The sequence below is a fragment of the Eucyclogobius newberryi genome, unplaced genomic scaffold, assembly GCF_026437365.1.
Source record: "Eucyclogobius newberryi isolate DKJ021-1_F unplaced genomic scaffold, fEucNew1.0.hap1 SCAF_9, whole genome shotgun sequence".
NCBI classification, from domain to species: Eukaryota; Metazoa; Chordata; class Actinopteri; order Gobiiformes; family Gobiidae; genus Eucyclogobius; species Eucyclogobius newberryi.
Genome location: NW_027316532.1, coordinates 16,630,423 through 16,644,185, shown reverse-complemented (window position 1 = coordinate 16,644,185; position 13,763 = coordinate 16,630,423). Strand labels below are relative to the sequence as shown.

Genomic DNA, 13,763 nt, shown 5'->3' with positions numbered 1-13,763 from the left:
AAACGGAGCAAACGTGGAGAAAAAACAGAAGAAAAACTCCAACCGACACAAATAAACTGTTGCCAGAGCGACAGGAAATGGAGAAGACGCATCACGAGAAGAGATCGTGTTTCGTTTTCTGCGAGTCGAGGTTCACGACAAAGCACGGGTTACGCCAGAGCGAGCCGGATCTGTGTTTCAGTTTGAACAACCTGCTTCGTCTGGACATTTCCTCCACCAGGACGTCCTCGAGTGACGGTGCTGGAGTCTCTTCACATGGCCCCTTCCTACCTCAAAGATGTTCACTCTCAAAATGCTGGCACTCTGGTGGTGCAAAGAGTCTCTAAAAGCACAGTAGGAGGTAGAGCCTTCTGGTGGTCCCAAGAGTCTCTAAAAGCACAGTAGGAGGTAGAGCCTTCTGGTGGTCCCAAGAGTCTCTAAAAGCACAGTAGGAGGTAGAGCCTTCTGGTGGTCCCAAGAGTCTCTAAAAGCACAGTAGGAGGTAGAGCCTTCTGGTGGTCCCAAGAGTCTCTAAAAGCACAGTAGGAGGTAGAGCCTTCTGGTGGTCCCAAGAGTCTCTAAAAGCACAGTAGGAGGTAGAGCCTGGAATCAGCTCCTGTCCATGTTAAAGAGGCCGACACAGTCTCTTCATTTAAGACCAGGCTTAAAACGTTCCTCTTTAAATGGTTTATGGTCAGGCCAGTTAGGAACAGAAATATAAAGCTACAGTTTCAGCTCCGCTGCCCTAGGAGCAACTCTGGGGGAAGTATGGCAGCTTGAGCTCTATCCCCTGATAAACACTTATTCTATCAAACTATATTTCATATTTAATTTCACTTGTGTCTGTTCATTGTCTTTTCTTCTTCTTCTTCTCTCACTTCCTGTCGGGAGTGAAACAGACACATCGATGACCTGTGGATCCAGATAATCCTCTCCTGGAGAAACAGTCTCTACTCCATATGAACGGTTCTTCATCTGCCTGAAGAACTGGTTCTCATCCTGAAGAGCTGGTTCTCCTCCTGAAGAACTGGTTCTCCTCCTGACAAACTGATTCTCCTCCTGAAGAACTGGTTCTCCTCCTAAATAACTGGTTCTCCTCCTGAAGAACTGATTCTCCTCCTGAAGAACTGGTTCTCCTCCTGAAGAACTGGTTCTCCTCCTGAAGAACTGGTTCTCCTCCTGAAAAGCTGGTTCTCCTCCTGAAGAGCTGGTTCTCCTCCTGAAGAACTGGTTCTCATCCTGAAGAGCTGGTTCTCCTCCTGAAGAACTGGTTCTCCTCCTGAAGAACTGGTTCTCCTCCTGAAGAACTGGTTCTCCTCCTAAATAACTGGTTCTCCTCCTGAAGAACTGATTCTCATCCTGAAGAACTGATTCTCCTCCTGAAGAACTGGTTCTCCTCCTGAAGAACTGGTTCTCCTCCTGAGTGGCTCCAGCTCCACTGTCTCTCTCTTGTCTGTGAGAGTCAGATCTTTTCTTCATGTGGAACTCCTCCAGGTTTATACTTTTGACTCTGAAGTGAATTGTATTATGATGATTACTTTTTAAGATGATTTTTTCAGGTTCATGATTATTTTCACTTTTCACAAAAACAAACTCGGTCAAATTGAAAAGAAGAATTCAGTTGAACATCTTTATTTAAGCCTCAGCTCAGAACAGAAATGATCCTTTGATACTTCATTAAACTTCAGCCGCTCGGGTTCTTTCGCCTGTCGTGTTCTTTAGACTTTGTTTGGTCCAAATCGTCCTCGTCGTGTATTTAAAGACGACATCGCAGCTGTGCACGTCTGACACTTCCTGTTTTCACCCTCGACGTTAACGGCCTTTTCTTTCCCAAAAACTCTGGAGACTTCGTTCTGCTTCGTCTGCTCCTTACAGAAGAGAGAAGAGAACAGAAGGAGAACAGAAGAAGAACAGCAGCAGAAGAAGAAGAAGAACAGCAGAAGAAGAAGAAGAAGATCAGAAAAAGAACAGAAGAAGAACAGCAGCAGAACAGAAGTGAACAGAAGTGAACAGAAGAGAACAGAGGAAGAACAGCAGCAGCAACAGAAGAAGCAGAAGAAGGAGGTAAGAGACAGACACACATAAACCTGGAGTAATCAGATAACACACAGATCAGATCATCAGCTTTACGTTTGTTCTGAGTTTAGAGCCGTGTTTTGTACTTTTCTCATCAACCGTTGGAAGCCTAAATTTCACTCGTTCATCTTTGTTTTGCAGAAGAATAATTCTGCGTCTACATTTCTCGCTCTGATATACTTTTACATCCATAAAGTCATAATGTCTTTAGAACATGAGCAGTTCTGAACTTTTCATCATGTGGTCTGATTTCTCCTGAAACAAAATTAATGTCTCAAAGAGGCTTAAGTTCTGCTCAGAGGAACATCAAAGTCCATGTCCATGCTCATGCTCATGTCCATGCTCATGCTCATGCTCATGCTCATGTCCATGCTCATGCTCATGCTCATGCTCATGCTCATGTCCATGCTCATGCTCATGCTCATGCTCATGCTCATGCTCATGCTCATGCTCATGCTCATGCTCATGTCCATGCTCATGCTCATGTCCATGCTCATGCTCATGCTCATGCTCATGTCCATGCTCATGCTCATGTCCATGCTCATGCTCATGCTCATGCTCATGTCCATGCTCATGCTCATGCTCATGCTCATGCTCATGCTCATGTCCATGCTCATGCCCATGCTCATGCTCATGCTCATGCTCATGTCCATGCTCATGCTCATGCTCATGTCCATGCTCATGCTCATGCTCATGCTCATGTCCATGCTCATGCTCATGTCCATGCTCATGTCCATGCTCATGCTCATGTCCATGCTCATGCTCATGCTCATGCTCATGTCCATGCTCATGCTCATGCTCATGCTCATGCTCATGTCCATGCTCATGCTCATGTCCATGCTCATGCTCATGCTCATGCTCATGTCCATGCTCATGCTCATGTCCATGCTCATGCTCATGTCCATGCTCATGCTCATGTCCATGCTCATGCTCATGTCCATGCTCATGCTCATGCTCATGCTCATGCTCATGCTCATGCTCAAGCTCATGCTCATGCTCATGCTCATGCTCATGCTCATGCTCATGCTCATGCTCATGTCCATGCTCATGCTCATGCTCATGCTCATGCTCATGCTCATGCTCATGCTCAAGCTCATGCTCATGCTCATGCTCATGCTCATGCTCATGTCCATGCTCATGCTCATGCTCATGCTCATGCTCATGCTCATGCTCATGCTCAAGCTCATGCATGTTTTGACTCTTCTTTTCTCGAAGCTGAAGTTATTTTAACTAAAAATGAGATTTAGGGATTTATGATAAAGTAAAAGACTTTTAAGACTTTTATAAGGTCTATTATATTTTAGGGTCATTTTATTTATTTGTGTGTGTTACTGACAAAATGGAACAAAAGGGAAAAACTAATAAATTTGATGACAAAAAGGGGGGGGGGGGAATGAAGGGAAAAAAATGAACAAAATGGGAATAAAATGTTTTAACAAAAAAGGAACGAACTGGAAAAAAAAAAAAAAAACATTTGGGGGGGGGAAATGGGGGAAATTGGGTAAAACTTTTTTGTTTTATTAAAATATGGAACAGAATGAAAAATAAAATAATAATAAAGAAAAGAAAAGTAAAAAGAAAAGAAATGGAACAAAATGGAATTAAAATATTAGATATTTGTCCAGATAAAGTGTGTTTTTAAAATTTTGCCACTTCAACTGAACTTGTAAAGACGCTCATCTTCTCCTTTCATGTCATATTTCCTCACTTTACTCTTTTAATAAGCAATAGTTGAGTTTGTATTTATCTAAAAGTCATGACGAAAATGATGAAAATTTGTCCAAAAAAATAGACACAAACGTCGAGATCTAAGTATGAATAACATAATTTTACCATTTATTTCACCACAAAATGGAGTGAGAAAAAGAAAAACTTCTCACATTCATCCTCATGTTTGGTTTGTTCCTCCAGAAGTTCGTGACCTTTACCCTTTCGGGCAGCGCCCCTGAAATGGACGCTACGCTGACCTCGTTCTATTTACTTTGGTGAGAATTCACTTTTATTTCTCTTTCATTTTAATGATTAAACGTGTTTTATTTGAACTCTTTCGTCTCAGGTGCGTTTGTTTGCGGATGGGCGGGTGTGTGGTGGTGTTCAGAGAAGAGGCGGAGCTGGTCGTCCAGGAGACGACGAGAAACAACACCAAAAGTGAGTTCTGCGTCTGTAGTGCCAGCGGCGGCCACAGGGGGCAGCACTTTGACCTTGTTTAAACTCACTGAAATATGTTAAATCATAAATGTGAGTTACAGCGATTGTGATTGATTCAAACTGTAAAAGCTGCTTAAGATTTAAAACTGACTGTTTTTAACGTAAACTAAAGTGAGTTCAACATGTTTTGGACTTATTGTTCCAGGGTTTTTAAGGCAGAAATTCACCTCAAAAATTTACTTTAAATCAGCCCAAAGTGTTTGAGTTTAGAGTTTTAGAGTCCTGGTTTAGTCCTGGTTTAGTCCTGGTTTAGACCTGGTTTAGACCTGGTTTAGTTCTGGTTTAGTCCTGGTTTAGTCCTGGTTTAGACCTGGTTTAGTCCTGGTTTAGTCCTGGTTTAGACCTGGTTTAGACCTGGTTTAGTCCTGGTTTAGTTCTGGTTTAGTCCTGGTTTAGTCCTGGTTTAGACCTGGTTTAGACCTGGTTTAGTCCTGGTTTAGTCCTGGTTTAGACCTGGTTTAGACCTGGTTTAGTCCTGGTTTAGTCCTGGTTTAGACCTGGTTTAGTCCTGGTTTAGTCCTGGTTTAGACCTGGTTTAGACCTGGTTTAGTCCTGGTTTAGTCCTGGTTTAGACCTGGTTTAGACCTGGTTTAGTCCTGGTTTAGTCCTGGTTTAGACCTGGTTTAGTCCTGGTTTAGTCCTGGTTTAGACCTGGTTTAGACCTGGTTCAGACCTTCTCTTCTTTCCTCAGCTCCTCAGGTCCAGATCTTCTCTCTGGACTGTCCGTCCTCTTCTTCTTGCCTCTGGCTCCTCTGCGTGCTGGACTTCCTCTCGTCTCCTCCAGGGGGCGTTCTCTGGTGGATAAACGAGACCTCGGTGGAGGCCTCGGGCTCCTGGACTTCCTGGACTCAGGACAGAGAAGGGCTCTACAGCGCCTCCTCTCTGTGGGAGGCGGCTCAGTGGACTCACGGCGCCTCCTACTGGTGTGGCATTGAACAGCACGGACAGATCTATAAAAGCAGACTGTGTCCACACTGACTGTGGCAGAGTGGTTAGCTTCACACTGACTCTGTGGCAGAGTGGTTAGCTTCACACTGACTCTGTGGCAGAGTGGTTAGCTTCACACTGAGTGTGGTAGAGTGGTTAGCTTCACACTGACTCTGTGGCAGAGTGGTTAACTTCACACTGAGTGTGGCAGAGTGGTTAGCTTCACACTGACTCTGGCAGAGTGGTTAGCTTCACACTGACTGTGGCAGAGTGGTTAGCTTCACACTGACTGTGGCAGAATGGTTAGCTTCACACTGACTCTGGCAGAGTGGTTAGCTTCACACTGAGTGTGGCAGAATGGTTAGCACATTTAAAGTCATGTTCCTTTGGCGTCTCATGTTTTAGAACCTAAAATAATGAATGAAACGGTCAAACGGGTTCTTTCATCATAATAAAGTGTGTTTTACTCTGAAGTTTGTAAACGTCTGACATCGTCCACTTTTACGACTTGTTTGGATTATGATGATGTTCTCGACATAAATACTGCAGAACCTGCAGAACATCTCTGAGCTTTGGACTTCACAACAGGATGTGTCAGGTTCTGGCTGGAGGTCTTCTTTGGTCCACCTGTTCGGAGCTGTAATTATTACATTCATTTTCAGTATTCGATTTATGGTTCATTTGCCTCGGCGCTGAGCTGGCCCGGCCCAGGGTGAACCCGCCTAAGGCCCATAGTCTGTCACGGGCTCCGGTCACCCGCGACCCCTAAACACAGGCAGAACATTTATGAATGTGTGATTTACGGTTTTCACCTTTTCTGGATGAAAAAGTTACATTTTAAAACTTGTGTATTATCATTGTCGGGACACGTTGCTTAAATGGCTGGCTTTTATTTCATTTTCCCCTGACGAGGGAACGACTTTAGGACAAAAACATTACAACCTTTACACGTTCCGAGATTTTCAAAATAAAATGCAGAGGATGAATTGTGTTTCTATGTCTTTATTAACCTCTATGACACGTTCAGTGCAGACAAACTGTACACTTTACACAAACTCCTCTTCCTCAGGTAAAACACTGTTAATGCTCCTTCAAAATAAAAGCACTGGACTCAAGGACGACATGTACGGAAGCCTGTTTATGACAAATAAAGCCTTTTTAGGTGATTGATAAATGTCTTTAAACTGGAGCGGGTCAAGCGCCTCGCCCAAGTACAGTGTAATGAAGAAGGGATTGAACCGACAACCTCATGGCCAGTGGGCAAATGCTCTACCGACTGAACTGCTGCTGCTGCAAAAACAAAATCATATCTATATTTTTACATGTTTTCTGTAGATTTTTTAATTGATGACAGTTTTAGTTATGCCAGATGCCCTCCCTGTCACACACACCTGGACGCTGGCTGAATGTCTTGCTCAACGACACAACCAAAATATGATTCACTCCTGACAATAATAACTAGATCAAACAGACAAATGCGATGAGAAGTCGCATTTGTCTGCTTTTTATTTTGGAAAGTCGGGATTTTGACGTAGTTAGCCTTTTTTAACCTTAGCATTATTTGTTTTAGCCATTTAAACCATTTCTACTCTCGCTAGCTAAAGTGGCATGTAATGAAATAAAATATATTTGTCTCGGCAAAAATGTCTTGAATCTGTGTTGTCTGCATCTGATTAGAACATGTTTTATTCTCAGCAGAGTGTGAAGTGCACTGTTAGCATGCTAATGTTTGTTAGCGTGCTAATGTTTGTTAGCTTCACTGTCACGGCGGAACTGGCGCCTCCAGAGAACGATGTAAAGCACTTATAAACGCATCGTGCTGCCCAGTGAGGAACGCGCGGAGCTGCAAAGACTTCAAAATAAACAGTTTTTCACATTTTTAAAACTTTAATCAGCGTCATTAAATCAACTCTAAAGCCCGAAATGTAACGTTTAGTCAAAGAACTCAAACGTTACACACAAACTGACGGATTTGTTGTGTTTTCCCGACTTCCTGTGCGTTTTTAAAGTGCAAATAACTCGTGAACGCAGCATGAATATGAATGACGTGTTGTTTTGTTTCATCATAAAACGCAACACATACTTTTATACATATTTGTGGCATGAACAGGCTTCCGTAGGGTCACATTTTCTTCCATAAACGTCGCTTCTGTTTCTGGTTTTAAACATAAATTAATGAAACTACACAAAGGCCTAAGACTAAACTATAAAACAGCATAAACAGAAAAAAATAAAATAAAACGTATTTAAGTGACATCTACGCATTTTTTTTACAGTTAATTTTACAAAAATATCGGATCAAAAACGTTTTCAAAACTCACACTTTCACTGTCGATCTAAGTGCATTTGATGTGGGAAGGAAAAGTCTAAAAGTTTAAAACGACATACAAACAATATCACGGGAAGTATGAACAGTAGATTTCAAAATAAGATGTAAAAGAACGTTCATTTCAAAATAAGACAAAGCGATGCATTTAAAGGGTCTGTGTCTATTACATCGACATTATATTTCCTACACATTTCAACAGAAGCAATAAGGAAGCGCGGGGGACAGTTTCATCCAATAGGAGGCATCGCTGCGTGAGAACTGCGTGGACTCAACACAAACGGTTGTTTCTCTTTCACGGTTCAACGTCAGGAGGAAAAACAAGTGGTTCGTGGTAGAAAAGGTTTCAAATGTTTCATCTGAGAATCTGAGGGAGGAGCAGCTTTTCTTCCCTCCTGAGCTCTGATTGGTCCTGCTTAAAGGGGCGGAGTTATAGCTGAAACTTTGGGTCGTGAAAAGATTATGTGGGACTTTATAACATCTAATTTTGTTCCCTGGGGTTGCATTTAGCTTCAGTCGCACTAGTTTGATGATGTTTAGTAAGTCCTCTCCCTTTAAGCCTCAAAAAACAATTGGTTACACATTTCCCACTTTTGTGACATCACAGGTGGAACTCCCAGATCTCCCGCAGTGTTTCTAACTCCGTAACTCGAATATCTTGACCTGGCTCGTTCGGACCATTTCTGCCACAGATCGCATTCATTACAACTGCGCGCCGACGTTAGCACGCTATCTCTATTTATCTCCCTGTTGTAATTCCCTCCGCAGCCACCAGACGGAGCTCTAACTCGATACCCGGCTGATGTGAAGTCACGAGCAAATATACTAACGATACTCAAACATGAGTAATATTTGCGCTTTAAGGCGTGTTGAGGTCTGGCCGCCTCCCCCTTCCCCTCCCCCTCAGCGCTGAACAGGAACTCCCAGAACACATCACTCCTCTGGTTCTGATCTAAATATAGAATTGATTTTAAACTTTGTGTTCTCACTTTTCGGACAGTATGTTTCTGATCTTCTGGGCCATGACTTCTCCTCCTGCCCCTCCTTCTGTCCTTCCTCCAGCTCCGCCTCCTGCTCCTCCTCCTGCTCCGCCTCCTGCTCCGCCTCCTCCGGACCTCAGACCTGTCCTTTCAGACTCTTTTAAGAAGCAGCTGAAGACACTTTTATTAACAAACGCTTTTAGTTGTTGCTTAGTTCATTTTGCCTGTTTAATTATTATGATCATGATCATGATCATGATTATGATTATGATTATGATTATTATTATCATTATCATTATCATTATCATTATCATTATCATTATCATTATTATATTTTCGTTTTTATAAAAGCGTTATACAGATCAAATATACTTACTACTGACTTGATAAAGTTTCTCATTTCCATTTGACTTGTTTGGGTTCTGCTGAGGTCTTACAAGCCTGTTGTAGACTGAGGGGAGGTTGTGTCTCCTCCTTTTCAAACCATCTCTTTCCTCTGCATAAAGTTGAGCCTCGCCATCTTCAAACGCGGCTTCTAGCTGACGATTCGCGCGTCTCGACTTCACAAACTGCCTTACGACATTTGAAACCTTCTCATCCATGGACCAAAATGTTATCTAGTCCACGTGTTTTTCTACGATAAAGAGTGTTCCTTCTTAAACATGTTCTTCGCTCGCTGTTCAAAACCAGGTTCAGGCCCTTCAAACATCGGAAGCGACGGTTTTAACGCCCGCCGAAGAACAGTCCGGCGCGTTTGTCCTTCACGTACAAAACACAGATCAATAATCGCACTCAGATCTTTCAAACAGGAAGCGGCGTAAAGTCTTAAACTCATGAATTATTCACGTCATAAAAACGTTAGGCATTCGCTAGTCTAGAAGGTCTTAAGAGTGAATAAATGTCCGAGCTTGAAAATGTCCAAACTGGTTCTCAAATCCGTTTGCAATCGTCCCGTAGACGTTAAGGTCGATGTGTTAAGAGCTTTTGTTCACAGAAGAATCAACGTTTTTAGGTTTTTGGAGAAATACTGAAGCGTTTTTCAGGGATTGCAGCTTGTCCAAACAGCCCAAGACGTTCCTACATTGTTAGATTTTTTTATAGGTAGTACATAGTAAATATTCAAATTCCAGAGTACATATTTTGTCCTTGAAAGCAGCAGTGACAATGGGTCCAGTGGAAGAATGTCATGTCCGTCAACACAATTCGTCCTCGAAATGTCTTGTTTTCCACAGAATTGTATCGAGACGTGACGCTGTGGGATCGTGTTAAAAAGCTCCAGAAAAAAAGAGAAATCAAAGTTACATCTACTGTCAGCATAGACGTCCAACTGTTCGAGACATTCTGTACGACACCGACGACGACACGACTCTGATCTGACCATTCCACGCGCAAAAAGTTCGACGTTCTCGGGTTTTACGCTTCTGAACCCTGGACAAAAAACGGTTGTATTCTGTTTGTAATGTATTCTTCCTCGGCAACGCCTCCAGGTTTGAACCGGTCGAACTTTAGCGGATTATTAAAGAATCTAAAACTTCATGGAGGTTTTTAACATAGAATCATGAAGTGGTCGGATGCCTGAAGGTGCACGGTGTAACTTTGAACCCAATAAAGGCATAACTATGGTGACGCAAGGCTTCTAGATACAGAATATATCCTGAAAGAGCTTATTCTTTTATGACATTTTGATTTGAAAACGCTAAGGCTAATGCTAATCTTTGTTTTAATACCTCTTCTCGTTTGTGTTTTAGAGTCCGTTTAGTCCAGACAACGATTACGACCATCGAAATACAACTGTTAAATTATTTGTCAAAGTCAACGAGTCACGATCGGCTGCTCAGATGTCGTCGCGTCGCCTCAAATGTTCCGCAATAAACGCCACTGAACTCTCCGTCCAGACGAGCAAGTTACACAAAAGAAAACGCCTGTGACGGAATAAAAGTACGACGGACGCGAAAAGTTACACGATGCACCTTAAAGTCAACCAATGTCCAGCGATCAAAACGCCAACGTCCAACTTGAAACAGAATGATGTTACGAGTTATTTCGCGTTCCCTGATTCCACCAGTTTAAGTGCTGCTAAAATGTGAAGTGTTTTCGTTTAGTTGTCCAAAAGTCCGCTTAAATCCCGAGCGGCGTTGACGTTTAAGACGAGGACGTGATGTTGGCGGACGCGCTTTCCTTCGGCGAGTACTCTCCATCGTCCTTGTTCGGGCGGGACGAGTTGTCCGACTTGCTGCGGCTGAACTCGGCGACGGGCCCGGACCGGAGGCGGGGCCTGATCCACGCCGTGCAGCAGAGGAGCGTCTTGAGGAAGGCGCGGCGCATCTCGTTGCTCGTCAGCGTGTAGATGAGCGGGTTCATGGCGGAGTTGAGCACGGCCAGTGCCAGGAACCACTCGGCCTTGTACAGGATCGGGCAGGTGAGCGTCTCGCACGCCACGTCGAGCAGGAGCAGGATGAACAGCGGCGCCCAGCACGCGATGAAGCCGCTCAGGACGATGATGACGGTCTTCAGGAGCGCCATGGACTTCTCCGAGCTCTTGCTGTTGGCGCCCGCGCTCCCCCGGGCGCCGTTCGTGACCTTCCGGAAGACGAGCTTGCGGCTTCGGGCGCGGACCAGGGCGTAGATCCGAGCGTACAGCACGACGATCGCCATCAGGATTATGCTGAACACCGTCGTGCAAAATAAGATGTAGGTTTTGTGGTAGAGCGGTAAAACGGTGGAGCAGTTGGCCATGCTCTCGATGCAGTTCCAGCCCATGATCGGTAGCCCGCCGAGAATGGCGGCGATCATCCACACCGTGCTGATCAGCAAGAAGACTCTGAACGTGTTACCGTTGTTGTGCAGCTTCATCTTGAGCATGGTCAGGTGGCGCTCAATGGCAATCGCCAGCAGACTAAAGACGGATGCGGCCAACGCCACGAACATGCTCCCCTCGCGGAAGAACCACTGCGTTGGCGTCAGCTTGTACGTGTTGGCGCCCGACAGCAGGATGTTGGCGGTGTAGACGACGCCGGCGAGCAGGTCGGACAGCGCCAGGTTCCCGATGAAGTAGTACATGGGCTTGTGGAACTTCTTCGTCCGCCAAATGGTGATGAGGACCAAGAGGTTCTCGAGGATGATGAAGCAGCAGACGATGATGAAGACCACGGAGTCCGCCTTGAGGCCGGAGTCCCGCTGCGTCTTGCGGAACTTGCCGGTGTAGTTGTAGTGGGTGGCGATAAGGTCAGCCATTTCGGAGCGTTACGGAAGCGGTTTCCAAAATTACAGCAGGTTAAAAAATGTATTCCATAGAACCAAGTGAGCTAACGATGATGCTACATTGCTTTTAACGTCCGTTTTCCAAGTCGTTAATGACGTGTAGTGGACAAAAAGCAATTGGCCAATCAATAGACGGTTCAAATTATATCGTAAGAGTAACGCAATCCATAATCTTTACATTTCCGTTGAAAAAAATGTTTTTTACCAGCGCTACAATGTCAAATCAACTATAAAAGTCATTCAAAACTGTTAATCCAATATGATAAATGGGTCAGAAAATGTGAATTCCATGTGCTGCAGAGATGTCAAATGTCCAATCCACAATAAATAGCCGCAAATATTCCAGAAAAATCCAAAATTATCCTCAGTTTGTCCAAAAAGTAGCTCCAGGCGTTCAGATTCTGCTCACGATGATGAGGAAGTATTCCAGGTCGATGAAGAGCTGAACGTGGTGAAAGAGTCTGAGAACGTAGCGAGCCATCTCCTGCAGCGGCGATAACATCCACCAGAGGGCGCCGTCTGCTGAGGCTGAACACAGAGTCTGGACTGAAACCAGGACTGGAGCCAGGGCGAGAGAGAGGGAGAGAGGGAGAGAGAGAGAGAGCAGGGGTCAGTGCGTCCGTCTGAAAGGACAGAGAGACGGACAATTAAAGGATTATCAAGTTACGACGAGCATAAAGTCCAACATGAAACATTCAGTTTACAATTTACAATTTACAATCTAGAGAGCTCTAAACGTTTCAGTTTAGTCCTGCTTTTGACCTGGTTTAGATCTGGTTTAGTCCCATTTAGTCCTGGTTTAGACCTGGTTTAGTCCTGGTTTAGTCATAGTTTGGACCTGGTTTAGTCCTGGTTTAGACCTGGTTTAGTCCTGGTTTAGTCATAGTTTAGACCTGGTTTAGTCCTGGTTTAGACCTGGTTTAGTCCTGTTTAGACCTGGTTTAGACCTGGTTTAGTCCTAGTTTAGACCTGATTTAGTCCTGGTTTAGACCTGGTTTAGTCCTAGTTTAGTCCTGGTTTAGTCCTAGTTTAGTCCTGGTTTAGTCCTGGTTTAGTCCTGGTTGAGTTCTGGTTTAGACCTGGTTTAGTCCTAGTTTAGTCCTGGTTTAGTCCTAGTTTAGTCCTGGTTTAGTCCTGGTTTAGTCCTGGTTTAGTCCTGGTTGAGTTCTGGTTTAGACCTGGTTTAGTCCTGGTTTAGACCTGGTTTAGTCATAGTTTAGTTTTAGTTGTAGTTTAGTCGTAGTTTACTCATAGTGTAGTCGTAGGTTAGTAGTGGTATAATAACCCGGGTTAGTCCTGCTGCTTAGACTATTGCCAATGCAGCTCACAGACCATCCTTTCTTTTTTTCTTTCATCCTTTTACCCTAAAACCACCAGGGCCCCAAAGCCACCAGGGGCCATAGAGTCACCATGGGCCCTAAACACATGTTGACAAATGTTTCATCGCAGTAGAAAGCATGAACATGAATCAGAACATGTAAAAATACAGACTCACAGTTCTGTTTCTGATGTTGGTAATACAAACACACTTGGTGGAGATTACACTGTGTGCCATGTCTAGGCTTAGGGCCCCTGAAGGACCAACAATGTCCATCCTCTGACCTGAAGGACCGGCACTGTCCACTCTCTGACCTCACTAAACTGTCCACTCAGCCCTCTATTGACTTTGTCTTTGGTTCGATTCACGGCCCCAAATGACAAACGTTTGGACACGTCTGAGGCCAACAGGGTTTAATGCTACTGAAATCCCTCTTAAGTCCTGTTTAGTCCTGGTTTAGTCCTGGTTTAGACCAGGTTTAGTCCTGGTTTAGTCCTGGTTTAGTCCTGGTTTAGACCAGGTTTAGACCAGGTTTAGTCCTGGTTTAGGATCTCTCAGTGCCTCTAGAGGTGAATCATGGTACTACATGTAACTGAAGTACTTCTTTCAAACAGAAGGTTGTTTTCTTGTGGCGACATCAAACGCAACAGTAAAAGTCTAAATGTTTTCAGTCTCTCTCTCTTTCTCC

General features: G+C 44.2%; 1 protein-coding gene across 1 annotated transcript; it reads right to left on the bottom strand.

Moving 5' to 3' along the window:
* Positions 1-10,636: 10,636 nt before the first annotated feature.
* Positions 10,637-11,836, bottom strand: s1pr1 (sphingosine-1-phosphate receptor 1). The gene has a single exon (XM_072438261.1). It carries the CDS (start codon positions 11,728-11,730, stop codon positions 10,639-10,641), a length of 1,092 nt encoding a protein of 363 aa, XP_072294362.1. The 5' UTR covers positions 11,731-11,836; the 3' UTR covers positions 10,637-10,638.
* Between the last annotated feature and the right edge of the window lie 1,927 nt (positions 11,837-13,763).